General features: G+C 37.3%; 1 protein-coding gene across 1 annotated transcript in view; it reads right to left on the minus strand.

Annotated features, from left to right (window-relative positions):
- Nucleotides 1-7541: 7541 nt before the first annotated feature.
- FAM133A (family with sequence similarity 133 member A) overlaps nt 7542-14683 on the minus strand; it is a 45322-nt gene continuing 38180 nt past the window's right edge. Inside the window, exon 2 of the mRNA XM_049872713.1 lies at nt 7542-8294. Coding sequence (XP_049728670.1) covers nt 7542-8258 — 717 coding nt within the window. The 5' untranslated portion in view covers nt 8259-8294. The remainder of the gene's footprint in view (nt 8295-14683) is intronic.

Here is a 14683-nt window from a genome sequence, read left to right on the forward strand (position 1 = left end):
ATTTCGAGGGTCAAAATAGCAGGGGCAGGGGTTTGGGGACCATGGTTTCAGGGGACATCTAAGTCGATTGGTATAATAAAATTTATTAAGAAAACATTCTGCATCCCATTTTGGAGGGTGGCTTCTGGGGTCTTAAACGCTAGCAAGTGGCCATCTAAGATGCATCAGTGGGTCTCAACTCACCTGGAGCAAAGTAGAATGAAGAACACCAAAGACACAGGAAAATAAGAGCCCAAGAGGCAGAAAGGACCACATAAACCAGAGCCTCCATCAGACTGAGACCAGAAGGACGAGATGGTGCCTGGCTACCACCAATGACTGCCCTGACAGGGAACACAACAGAGAATCCCTGATGGAGCAGGAGAGCAGAGGGATGCAGACCTCAAATTCTAGTAAGAAGACCAGACTTAATGGTCTGAATGAAACTGGAGGGACCCCAGAGGTCATGGCCCCTGAACCCTCTGTTGGCCCAAAACTAAAACCATTCCCGAAGACAACTCTTCAAAGATTAGACTGGACTGTAAGACATAAAATGATACTAGTGAGGAGTGTGTTTCTTAGCTCAAGTAGACTCATGAGGCTATGTGGGAGCTCCTGTCTGGAGGCGAAATGAGAAGGCAGAGGGGAACAGGTGCTGGTTGAATGATCATGGGAAATACAGGGTGGAGAGGAGGAGTGTGCTGTCAAATTGTGGGTAGAGCAACTAGGGTCACATAACAATGCGTGTATGAGTTTTTGTATGAGAAACTGACTTGAATTATAAACTTTCACTTAAAGCACAATAAAGAGAAAAAAAAAGTTTTTTTTGAGATATCCTTTAGAAATGTTTCCATGAAATTGGTTTCTCATGAAAGTACTACATGGTGTGATTCCTTAACTCAAAAAAATAAAAGCGTTCTTAAGATGTCAACATTATTGTCTAAAATTCTTTGATGCAAGTCCACAGAGGCTAAAACTACCAAGGGAAGTGATCTGAATGTTGTGAACACTAACCTCATTGTCTGCAGGCCTGTCACATATCAGGATTTACAAACCAAATGCAGAGACAACCAAAAGATCCAAGTTTTTCTCCTTGTATGGATAATAATGGCTTTTGCAAGGTCATATTTTCACTGTCTATTCAGATATTGTTACTAAGAACATTTGATGAAGAATTTCAGAAAAATAGACAATGCAAATATTTTATGACTTAATATAGCCATTTAAGTGATACAAATGGTTATTTTAATTGTTAATACATTGGGTCCTATTAATATTTCATCATAAGTTTCCATTGCACTATAGCTTTTTGACTTCTCAGTAAGATAGGAGAATGGATGATTATTTTGCAGTATATAAATTAATTCCATAAACATCACTTCACCTCAATTTTTTTCTTGATAAAAAAATCAAAGATTTACTTATCCCACCTGGGCAACATGATACTAACAAGAATTATCAATAAAATCATTTATAATGGTGATATTATTGAAAATGATAATTATTCAATTTTAGTAAACAGATTCTGTGAAAAGACATCTCAAAACACTGTAGAGAGATCTTGATTATACCATTCAATAGTAGCTTATTGGAGGGAATATTTGCATAATCACACTCTCCTTAAAGCAATTCTACTTTTGCCAAGTTTCTGAACAAAAAAATTCATGCCCATTGCAGTATAATTGTCTTAAGATTCTGCCTTCACAGTTTTGAGGCCCTGGATAAAGGTTTGTCCAGTTCTATTCTTGAGCAGCTGATTTAAGTCCACACTCCAACCACTGCCCTAATCAGGTTCTCACAGTACTGGGCCACTATGAACCTGTCCTAATTGTCTCAGGATCAGATACCCAACAACTAGGAACAGCCCCTGTACCCCCTGAACCTACAGATTTATTCTAAATGTCCAGTCTTCAGGAAGCCTTGGAAATCTAGCTATCCTTAGCCTGGTTTCTATACATAAACCCTTTCCTACAATTCTAGATTGTTGTTACCTCATCCCTGGGTGCAACCACATGTGCCTCCATGTCTCTGGGAAATGTGCATATAATAAACCTAGCTACTTTTCATGGCCTCCCTGACTCCTCTTTCCTGCGTCACACCTGACTTACCATCGTAAGAATCTGTTATAGAACTCATGCCGTGTTAATGTTATCAGGCTACATCATAAAAATGGATTCAACTTCTCGCTTATGAATCCTTATTTGAACTTTTTTTTTTTTATATCCAGGAAATATAATCCCTCGAATAGCCTTCTGAATAATCAGGATTTTTAAGCAGTGCAGGTCAAATTAATGATGCCCAGAATATCTAACTATGGAAGGTAGTGTTTCTCCAGGTTCTTGAAGAAACTCAGTGGAGTGCACTAGAATTTTAATCTTGTTTGGTATACTTCTCATTTGTATTTGAAAAGTTCTTTCAAGTTCCCAGAAGGGGTTAACTTAGAATTCTGGAGTCAAATGCTTTAGAAAGTCTATGTATGAACTTTTGACTAAAAAAAAAAAAAGCTTGAGACTATGTTGGCATCTCCTGCCTGGAGGGGAGATGAGAGGGTGGAGGGGGTTAGAAGCTGGCGAAAAGGACACGAAAAGAGAGTGGAGGGAGAGAGCAGGCTGTCTCATTAAAAAAAAAAAAATTTTTTTTTTAGGGGGGGAGTAATTGGGAGTGTAGCAAGGTGTATATGGGTTTTTGTGAGAGAGACTGACTTGATTTGTAAGCTTTCACTTAAAAGCACAATAAAAATTATTTTTAAAAAATCCTCAAGGCAGTATCATAGTCACTTTTTCAGATCACCAACATACCTGAATTCATTTCTAAATGGTGTTTTATAGAGCCATAGAAGTTGACTTTTGTCAATTTTCAATAGAGCCAAGAGAAAAAAAAAATCTTTGAACCACTGGAAATCACTTTACAGATTAAGGATATCCTCATGCAATGCATAGCTTGGTGGAAAAATAAGCAAAGGCTACCAGCTATAGTATCAACCTGGTCTAAGGATCGAATGTACAAAGAGAACTGTGATATCTGTCATCAATTAAAGACAGGGAATTCATGCGATCTGCTGTTAACTGAAAGGTCCTCAGCTTGAACCCACCGCCAGGTGCTCCTTGGAAACTCTATGGGACAGTCCTACTCCGTCCTATAGGGTCGCTATGAGTCAGAATTGACTCGAGGGCACTGGGTTTGGTTTTGGTTTTTGGACAAAGTACATTAGTCTTTCTCTGGGGCTGGGGTGAGGGGGTTGAAGCATACAAGAGATGTAGCCAAACGGTACGGAGTTTCTTTTTGAGGTGATGAAATGTTCTAAAATTGGCTGTGGCGATGCTTGCATATATTTGTGCCTATACTAAAAACCACTGAATTGTATACGTTATATAGATGAACTGTATGCTATGCGTATTATATCTCAATAAAGATGTTTAAAACAAAGTGAAGCAGGGAGCTTTTACATAGCATCTAGTTTATTGTAGTCATTCAAATTCCTTCCTCCAGGGCCTGACCAACTGATTCAATTTGATGAAAATTAAGAGGGCATCTATCGTACGCAAACATGTTCTATTATTCCAAGAGATAAAAAAATAAAACAGCCTCCACCTTTAAGGAGGTTAAAATGCGGGGTGGGGCAGTGAATGAGTAATGACTAATAACGATAAAATAGGAGAAAGAAAAAAGAAGTTTATGAGGTATTTATGATGTGCCAGGAACTGTGCTAAATGATTTAAACGTGTTATTTTGTCGTATTATCACAATTCTACAGATAAATACTGTCAGTATTCTGATTTTACATATGAGGATACTGGGGCACATAAAAGTGAAGTGACTTACTTGGGGCCATATATTAAGAAACGACAGAGACAGAATTTCAGTTCAGTGCTTAGTCAAGAGCCAGCCCCTTAAGGACTAGAGTGCATATGTACACAAATTATGTAAATACAAGGTAGATTAAAGTGCTACAAAAAAGGCAAGAAAAAGTCCTCCAGCTGTTTGAAGAAGGAACACAACTTTATTCGCAGCTCAGTAAGTACTGGGAAAGCAAGTTCAACTATAAAGTGCCTAAACCCCCAAAAAACCAAACCCAGTGCCGTCAAGCCCATTCCAACTCATAGCGACCCTATAGGACAGAGTAGAACTGCCCCATAGTTTCCAAGGAGCGCCTGGCGGGTTCGAACTGCTGACCTTTTGGTTAGCAGCCATAGCACTTAACCACTACACCACCAGGGTTTCCATAAGGCATCTAAAAGAAAAGTATTTTTAAATATTTGACTGCAATTTTCATGAGGCATGATGTAGATACAAATCTCCATCTCAGATGTAGTAAATAAAAATTACTACAGAAAGGTCACAACGTCAAATGTACAACTTTCTCCTTAAATATAAAATAATCAAGGGAGCTGTCACAAGATTCAAAACCAAAACCCTGAATTTTCCTCATCCACAATATAGTTCATCTTAAACCTGAGCTTTCAAATTCTTCTGTGCTATGATTACATTCCTAATCTAGATTTAATTCATTTTGCATGTCTCCCCTCTTCTTATTGACACTCCCACTCCTTCCCCTAACAATATGGCTGAAACTATAAGAATTCTTCTTACTAATCACATAAAGCAAATAACTAATAATTTCAGCACCCTTCACATACAGGCTTTTTTTTTTTTTACTTCACTCTGGATGCTACATGTTAAACGCTCACCTGGTGGCCCAGTGGTTAAGAGCTATGCCTGCTAACCAAGGGTCAGCAGTTTGAATCCACCAGCTGTTCCTTGGAAACCCTATGTGTCAGGTTCTGCTCTGTCCTCTAGGGTTGCTATGAGTCAATATCAACTCGACAGCAATGGGTTTTAAATCTATTTAGTAGACTGCCCTCTACATACTCCTACAGCACTTTTCTAGATCATAAGTCTTATACTTATGTCTAAAAATTACCGTTCCTCTATCAAGTCCCCTTAAGGGCTTTTTTTTCCCTTCCCATACCTCTTACTGTAAAGTTTTTCTGGCTATAATCAAATAGTCAGCTTTGCTAATAAGCATGACGTATAGCAGACCACCCTCTCCCTCATTCGTTACATAAAAAGCAATGCAAAAAAATTTTTTAAAGTTCCTTCTACTGCAGACTAAATTATCACTTCTGGGTCAATCTGCAAACTACACAAATACATGATAGAAAATACGTGGGTACTTTATGTAAATAATAAAACAGACATTGTAGAGTTCTGTTATTGGTGAGGAGCCCTGATGGCACAACCAGTTAAGTACTTGGCTGCTAACCAAAAATTTGGCAGTTTGAACCCACCCCGTGGCTCCACGAGAAAGATCTGGAGATCTGCTTCTGTAAAGATTACAGCCAAGAAAACCCTATGGAGTTCTACTTTATCATATGGGGTCACTATGAGTCGAAATCGATATGACGGTACCTAACAACAACATTACTAGTCAGATTAGGTTAGGTGATGCTGCGATAATAAAAAGACCCCAAATCTCAGTGGCTTAAGACATGTCCAGTTTATTTCTCATTCTCAAAAAGTATACAAGTCCATGAGCTCTCCAGGGCAAATCATTTACAGTGACTTGGGGATCCATGCTGTATCCATCTTCTAGGTACCCCACTTCGAGCACACTGCTTCCATGCCACCATGGCAGGTAAAGACAGCTGGAGAGTCATGCTGAACTTTTTGCCACTCCAGTATGGAAATAACATACATCATTTCTGCTTACAGTCCCTCTGCTAGAACTAGACAAATGACATCACCTAACTAACTGCAAGGGGTTGGGAAGTAAATCAGAGCGCAGAGATATCTGATGAACTGTGTCAGCCACGTTCTACAAATAATATAAGCTCTTTTTTTAGCATTTTAAACACAATTTTTTAAAACTTTATATGAATACAAAACATCTCTTAATTTTACTAGTTTTTTGTCAGCATACAGATATATGTTTAAAGAAACACCTAAAGTTGTGACCATCCAAGGTGATCTAACATGGTATTATTGTAACATTCCAGAACTTTATTGAGAGATTCCGATTATTTTCACTTTAAACATTTGGGGAGCTGACGTGTGATTTACCTACTAGATGTTTTCTATCTTTATAATTTTACTTGTGATCCAAGAGAAATGAAATAAAATCAGCTATTTTTTTTAAATAGCCTTTCAGTCTCTTGTCCTGATAAAATACTTTGTGTATACAACACTATAATTAGCACATTCTCTGTAACATGTGTTCGTTGAGATATTACCTTATAATTCATGTTACTCTTAAATATACAGAAATGTAAAGTGAAATTAATTTTTCAATGCATTTTCACATTAGCAGTAAATGTAAACCAGCAACAGACACGAGGTATCAAATCTTGGTAAACTATGACGCAGGAAGATCAATAACATCCTCGCCTAACTATTTTAACTCAATATTAATGCTTAATATAACAAATTTTTAAACAGCATACTCACCAAGATTTTGGCAGTAGTTTTATATAACAATACACAAGGTACTAGAGGTCTGGCACTCAACTTGCTTACAGTAAACCAGCTTCAATATGAAGGCATTAAATATTAAAAAAAACCTGCTTTTTACATGCTAAATATTTGGATAAATGTGCAATTAAACATAATGAAATGAGTATAACAAGAATAAGAAATTACGCACTTGAAACTTGCATCCTAAATTATATTTTATGAAAAAGTATCGCTGACTATATAGAATGCTCCTGGATAATTATGTACTATTAATATAAAACATGCAAAATATTTCAGAATCTTTAACTATCAATAGAAAAATACTAGGGTCTATTTAAAGTGATCCCCTCCAAAGGGTATCAAAGTTAATTCAAATCATGTAACATTCTAATGCTATTATTCAGTACTGTTGAAGTAGAGGTCAAGTTTATAAATCTGGGGGCTTACTCATGCTGCAAACTGCTGTCTTTCTTATTCACTTGAAGCAGCATACATCACAGAACTTCACTAAGTGAGGAAAGAATGGCTGGTGCATTGGCAAAAACAGGGTGTGTAAGGATCAAAGGCACACTATTCAACTAGCCAAAGTGATAGCAAACCCTCTCCCATCCAAACCCTTTCCCCATGTAAACAAAAGTTTATTAAGGAAAAACATAAAATAAATTTACCTATAAAAGGACTTTGTGACATCAATGTTAAGTCCTTGCTTCAAAGATGTCAATTATAATCATCTGGAAATTTCTGATTATGTTTTAAAGATATATCTAAACTAGATACATTTAAATTAGTTATTTTTTGTGAAAAATATTCATTATCTAAAAGTTTTTACTTTAATTTCAAATGGAGTTTTAGCTCCTAGAAGCCTAGAAGTATTCACCATTGGAAGGAAAAACAAAAACAAAACCCCTAAACTGCAGGCAACAATTATGGCCTTTTCTGGCACAGAGGCATTGACCGGCTATTTAAAGTCCAGGAATAATTCTAACAACACAAGAAAATGCATGCATTTTGGTAAATATGCTCTAACTTTCACTGTTGAAATTTCCTTTAGATCTTGCTTTTTCAAATAAGGAAATCTGGCTTTTTTCCTTGATATTATCCTGACTTGTGACTTAACTAGAAGACTTCTTTTTCTTCTTTTTACTGTGTTTCTTGTGCTGTTTCTTCTTCTTCTTTTTTGCTTTTTCCATTGTTTTTTCTTGCTCTTCACTTCTTTTCTTCTTTTTTGCTTGTACCTCCTCTTCATAATCTGATTCTGATGAGGACTCAGATGATAAAGGTTTATCCCCAGAATGGATCTTCTTTCTTTTTTTGCTAATATACTTTTCCTTCTCTGTTTCATCCTTTGATTTCTTTTTCTTTTTTAAGGATTCTTTGTCCTCTGATTCAGATGTAGAGCTGTATGAAGATCTGAAGGAACGATTCTTCTTTTTCTTTCTCTTTTTCCCTTGTCTCTTATCCTCATTCTCAGAATCTGAAGAACTGCTGGAAGAGTCAGAGCTTGATGAAGAAGATGAAGATCGATAAGATTTCTTCTTTTTCTTTTTCTTTTTTTCTTTTTTTTTAGATGAGCTCACATTTCCACTTAATATTTTCTCTCTGCTTTTTTCTAGTTCTTTCTTCCAATTCTCATTCATTTTTTCTTCAAATTCAGCTAATGCCTTGGAGCCTTTCTTTTTATTTTCTAGTTGTTTTTTCACTTCTTCCCAGGTAGGTCTTGGCCGATTCAGATAATCTTGTATTGTTGGCCCTATGTACGGAGATGTGCCCTTCCATCTGGCCATTGCTACAGGATTCATATAGGCCACCCGATTATCTCGCTTTCCCATGGTTGCCTGATGCTTGCCAGGAGAGGTTCTCAATCACTAAGGAGAAAAAGAACAGACACACTCCTTAAGTTTTTCATCCACCAGTATACCAAACAGGCTCTACTCTGTAAGAGAAGCAGATGGAATAATTACAAAACACATTTAATACAAGGCAAAAATAAACACACTGTGGTAGATTAATTACTTTTGTGTGTGGGTTTTCTAGCCATGCTCTTTTAACTCCCACCCAGGTGACTGGGCAGGACCGTGTGATAGGGTAATTATGGCCTTCCAAGGGGATCAGTCAGTTTTGCCTTAAAAGAAAGCCAGTCCCAGGGCAGAGAGGAGAACCCTACCATCACCAAGGAAGAACAGCCAGGAGCAAAGAGCACATCCTTTGGATCTGGATCCCTGTACTAAGAAGCTCTTAGGAAGCAGGAGACCAAGGGAGAGCAAGCTGTAACCCTGAAGCCAGTGAGAAGTGGTGGCAGGAGAGACCCAGCAGCAGGAGACAGCGTGGTAGGCTTCCTGGCCCACAGAAAGAGAAAGCTGAGTGCCACTGGGTAGAGGCCTAGGGCCAGGGGGAGCCGTGCCTGGGAGCTCGGTTGGGAAGAGGCTATCCTGATGGAAGAACTGTATCCTGAGTGTTCCTGAGCCTGAATTTTAACTGTTACTTCCCTTATAATAAAACTCCATAACCATTGAGATGATCTTTGAATTTCGTGTGGCCACTGCAATGAATTATTGAATGCAGCAGAGAAATAGAGAGTGTTGTGGGAGGGATGGTTTATGTCAGAGTTGGTAAAGATGTTGGAGAGAGAAGTGTGTCTAACCTCTGCCTCCTAGGATCAGCCTTGGGCTGTTGACCTCGGTTCTCCTTCCCCTTTGTAGGGTTGGAGGAGGTAAGTGACCGCCTCCACACCATTTCTACACATATCAACTTAACTATTCACTGCCTATCAAATAGTACAATTGAAATTTATAAAATCTTTTATCTTGAGAACAATACATACACTTAAGATGTTTGCATGGTTTAGACACTGTTGTATGAACATAAACTTAGTATTTTGTATACCTCGTGTAAAGTTCTGACAGTTCTCTAAGATATTTAATAACTATTTCCTTTTTTATATTATATGATAATTACCTCTTTCCTTTCTTTCATTCCTGCCTTGTACGGTACAATCAGAGAGAAATTTCTATAGCTAAAATCTGTTCTAGGCAGCCCTTCTCTAGTTCAGGAAACGGCAGCACAATTCACTTCACTCCTTATCACAGAAATCTAGAAGTCTTACCTGTCAAATCCTCCTTCAACTTTCACACCTAATTCACATTAATAAATCTTGCTGAGTAACCTCTATAATAGGTATCAAATCTATTCACTTCTCTCCAAACGTACTGTCTTCATCTCTCACTGGGACTACTAATCTATATATATATAGAGATTTTTTTTTTTTAGTATCTATTAACTGTTTATTATCTTCTAGGAACTACTTAGTGCTTTGCAATGCATTATCTCATTTAATCCCCAGATTAACCCTATGAACATCATCCTATTATTATCCCTGTTTCACAGACAGAGAAAGGAAGGCTTAGAGAATTTGAGTAACATAAAGTCACAATGCTAATAAATGGCATAACCAGGATTCAAAGTGAGGCAGTCTGACTTCAAACCCTGAACACATAACACATTATATTGCTTCCTTACATCCACCTCTTAATTGATAACCCGATTTCAGCCCTTACTCCCTTCCAATGCAATTTTAGACAGTAATCAAAGGGATCTTAAAACACTCCAGTGGCTTTACATTTTAACAGGAATCAAATCCAAACTCCTACAAAGGTCCTATATGATCTGTCCTGCTTATCTCTCTTAATTTCGTTTAGGGTCAGTCACCCCCTTTCTCAATTTCATCACCTCCTCTTTTCTTGGTTCCTGGAACATGCTAAATTCCAAGCTTAGCTAGCTCGGCCAGTTCTACTTCATACTTCAGGTCCCAGTTCAAATATCAATTCCTCAGAGAGTTATTAGGCTTCCAAACCCACTGCCATCGAGTCGATTCCGACTCATAGCAACTTATAGGACAGAGTAGAACTGCCCCTACCTTTTGGTAGGCAGCCGTAGCACTTAACCATTACGCCACCAGGGTTTCCTATTAGGGTTACCTGTATAAAAATTGCCAATTTTTTTTAAGGATAAAAAGTCAAATATTGGCAATTTCATAAGGCTCAATCTTATACTAAAATAGGTTGCCTCTGTTTACTCCTATCCTCATTACTCTGTACTCCAGTTGTTTGTTCATAGCAGTTATTAGTCATTATTTTATTTGTTTGATCATTTGGTTTTTTGTGTATCTTCACCACTAAATGTAAGACCAAAAAGGCTAAGGGCCATGTTTTTTCTGTCTTACCATGGTGTTCCCAGTACAAAACACAGCATCTGGCACATACTAAGCACTCAATAAAAATTTGCTTAATGCTGAACAAATGAATGGATGGATGGATGGATAAGTAACACTGGGAGAGAGGTGGATTCAGAGAAAACCTCCTGGAGTTGTTAATGTCTATACACGATTCTGAAGGATAAAAAGGAATTCACCCAGGAAATACGGAAATGAAGGTCATTCAAATCAGAGCAGGAATGTGTAGGAAAAAAAAAAAAAAAAAACCAAGGATCTGAAACAGTGTTGATGGAACATAAAGCACAAGAAGCCGGTGGCAGTAAGTGAGGCTGCACTGACAGGAAGGGTCCAACCCTAAGCCCAATCCTAATACTAGGTAATTTTAAATTTTTTGGATTTTGTCCTATAGCTGGCAGGGAGCCAAAAAGTGTTTTAAATAGAAAAATGATCAGGCAGATCATAGATATTTCCAACAGCCTCCATCTTGATTCTGACCCTTAAAGTCAACCTAACATACCTATGCATCATAAACTCAGTGGCAAAAATAAGATAAAGTAAAGGCATTTCAGTGCCTCTTGGTGATAGTTTCCCGCACTTGATTTGCTGTGTTCTTCACCTTATTTACCTTCCCCTTCAGTTCAGCCAAGCTCCTCTTAAGTATTTCTGTCATTTTCATAGTTAATGTTACCCTAAATACCTGGCAAATATCATTCTTTCCCTGATTTGACCACCAGACACCCTTAAGGACTTTATTTATACTCAACTTCCTGGTACCTTCCGCTACTGGAACTTAGAATAACATAAACCATTCAAAGCTCAGTTCCTTACAAGCTAACCCTAATATCAGTTAGAAAGATAGGCAAGGTCGAGTTCACAAAGACCTTAGATGTTATGCTGAGGAGGCATTCTGTGAGTTAAGTCAGTGGAAAGATAGTGACATTTTCAGCAGGAGAGTGACATGGTCATAACTGAGTGATTCAGAGACAATTTTTTTTTTAGAGTGAAAGGTAGACTGGAGGCAGGTAAGACTGAAGGCAATGAAACCACTAAGGATTAGTACAGAGTAAAAAAATGGAAGAGTCTGAACTAAAATAGTGACACTGTGAAGGAAAAGAGTGGGAATGTGTAAGATATGGTGAGGGATTGTATTGAAATTAGTGACAAATTGGATAAAAAGGGAGGAATAGGAAGGAATCCAAGATAAGGTTCTGGCTTGAGAGACAAGTAAAAGGTAGGTAATATACAGACTTTGATAAAATGTTCAATTTTAGTAATGTCTGAGGTACCTGTGAGATATCTGAATGAATCTGGATATAGGAAATTGGACATATGGATGCTGGCACTCTGGAGAGTAATCTGGGTTAGAGATATACATTAGCTCATGAGAGAAAATGAAATTACCTTAAAGGAGGACACAGAATGAAAAAAGGTTTGAGCATTAGATCCAACTGAACTCCAACATGCAAGGGTTGGCAGAGAACAAATGACCTACAAATAACACTTTAGAAAAATACAGAGGAAAGAGTCAGACAGCAGGATCAGAGAATAAGGAATCACAGAAGCATAGGGAGAATAAAGTTTCAAATTGAGGACAATAATCCTCAAAGGTGTATGTTGACTCATTTTATCTGAGCAATTGTTAAATATCAGAACTTGGGGAGGGGAATGAATGTTCATGAATAGGGGATGGATTATATCAATTATACAATTATACTTATATAATTATAATGGGTTATATCAATTATACAATAGAATAGAATATCCAGAACATATTGTTAAATGAAGAGGTTCTCAAAATGTAAACAGTGGCTATCTCTGGATATTGAGAATTACTTTCTTCTTCATGTTCTTTTGTAATGTTTATATTTCTCATAGTAGGTAATCTGTTTATTTTCAATAAATCCAGAAGAAAAGAAGGAAAAGATGTAAAGTACAACAATATTAAATGCAGCAAATAGGTCAATAAGGTAAGATCTGAAAATGCTCACTATATTTGGCTATTAGGAAGTCATTAGTAACCTTTGTTAATGCAATTTCAATGAAATAGTGGGAGCAGAAGCCAGATGACAGTGGGTTAAAGAGTAAACGGGAGGTGAGAAAGTAGAGACAGAGAATCTAGGTTCAGTTGAGAATGACAGTAAAGAGAAAAGAATGTAACTATAATGAAGGACGTAGAGTTAAAGAATATGATTTTTTTTTAAGCATGGAAGAAATGAGCATATTGATAGGCTGATTCAAAGGATAAAGTAGAAGGACATAGCGTTTTTAAAAAGTAGGAAAGAAGAGGAAATAACTGATGTTGCAAAATCATAAAAGAAAGAGGAGTCAATGTCACAAGTAGAAGACATCTTTTCTTCCAAGAGCAGAGGTAAAGTATAAAGGGTATGGATGCAGTAGTCCTACTGGTAGAGTAGGTTAAGAGCTTGGCTGCTAATCAAAAGGTCGGTGGTTCAAATCCACCAGCTGCTCCTTGGAAACCATAGGGTCACTATGAGTTGGAACTGACTCAGTGGCAATGGTCTGGCTTTTGGTTTGGTTATGGATGTGGTTATTTTTTTGGGTGGGGGTGAAATGGAGGAAGTTGAAGTGTTTCTCACATAATTGCTGCCTTTTTCACTCAGTGGTAGGTGCTCAGGTCATCTACTGAGACTAAGGCAGGTTAAGGTATCACAGGGATTTTGAGACCAATACTTAAAACTTGGAATAACTGCAGAGGGGAATGGGAAAGGGTGCTGCCACCAGACAAGTGTTGTAGGAGGCCTTCAGAACTGAAAAATCTGTGTGTTCATTTCCCGGATGATAAAGCACACGAATAAAAGAGAAAAAGTAACACCAACAAAGTCACTTATTCAAACACTCTTCGTTTTAAAAGTGTTTTGGCTTACTTTCTCTGTTTCTGTTATGCAACAAGGAGAAACTTGGCTCACTGTATTTTGTTTATTTGCATAAAATATGCTAACTTTGTGTAAAGATTAGATTTAAATTGTGACAGCCCTGCTGATAATCTGGGTGTTTTAACAGTCATTTGTTCATTCATTCATATAACAATTCTCCTTTGATCATCTCTTATGTCCCAGACACTATGTTTTATGCCATGAAGATTATGGTATAGTAACGGTTATAGTCATGACACCACTATCAAATTGTCATTTGGCTTATGTCCTCTCCTCACTATATAATTATAACTGTGAAATGAAGGAAAAGTATAGGATGCTATAAAACGTATATAACACGGAACCTAATTTAGAATGAAAGGTCAACTCTGAGATAGTGACATATAATCTGAGACCTGATGGATAAGCCAGAGCTAGTCAGACGAAGGGCTTAAACAGGTTGGAAGTAATGTAAGAGTGAAAATGGAATGAATGTTCCAAACACAAGGAATATCAGATGCTAAAGCCCTGAGATGAAAAGGAAAAACCAAATACAATGCAAAATATTCACATTATTACACTGTATAGGATAGTCATCATACCACTTTCTCCTTTTTGAAAGTGACTATATTTGTACTTTTTGTCATTGATCAAGCTCAGGTAAAAGTTAATGGGAGTACATAAATCGGATAAGAGTCTAATACACAACATATATATTTAAAAAAAAACTTTTACAACTTAACAAAAAGAAAAACAAATCAATCAAAAAATGGGCAGAGAACTTACACATTTAACCAAAGAGAATATTCAAATAGCCAACAAGCACATGAAAAGATGCTCAATGTCATTAGCCATTTAACAAACAAACAAAAAACCCAATTCTGACTCATGGCAACCCATTAAAAAAAAAAATGGCAACCCATTAGGGACATGCAAATCAAAGCCACAATGAGATACCATCTCACTCCCTTTAGAATGGCAATGATTTAAGAAAAAAAAAACCAGAAAACCACAAGTGCTAGAGAAGTTGTGGAGAAACTGGAACCCTCATCCATTGCTGGTGGGAATGTAAAATGGCACAGCCATTATGGAGAACAGTGTGGCAGCTCCTCAAAAAGTTGACCATAGAACTATCACATGACTCAGCAATCCCATTCCTAGGTATATACCC

This window comes from Elephas maximus, chromosome X (genome assembly GCF_024166365.1).
Source record: "Elephas maximus indicus isolate mEleMax1 chromosome X, mEleMax1 primary haplotype, whole genome shotgun sequence".
Lineage (NCBI taxonomy): Eukaryota > Metazoa > Chordata > Mammalia > Proboscidea > Elephantidae > Elephas > Elephas maximus.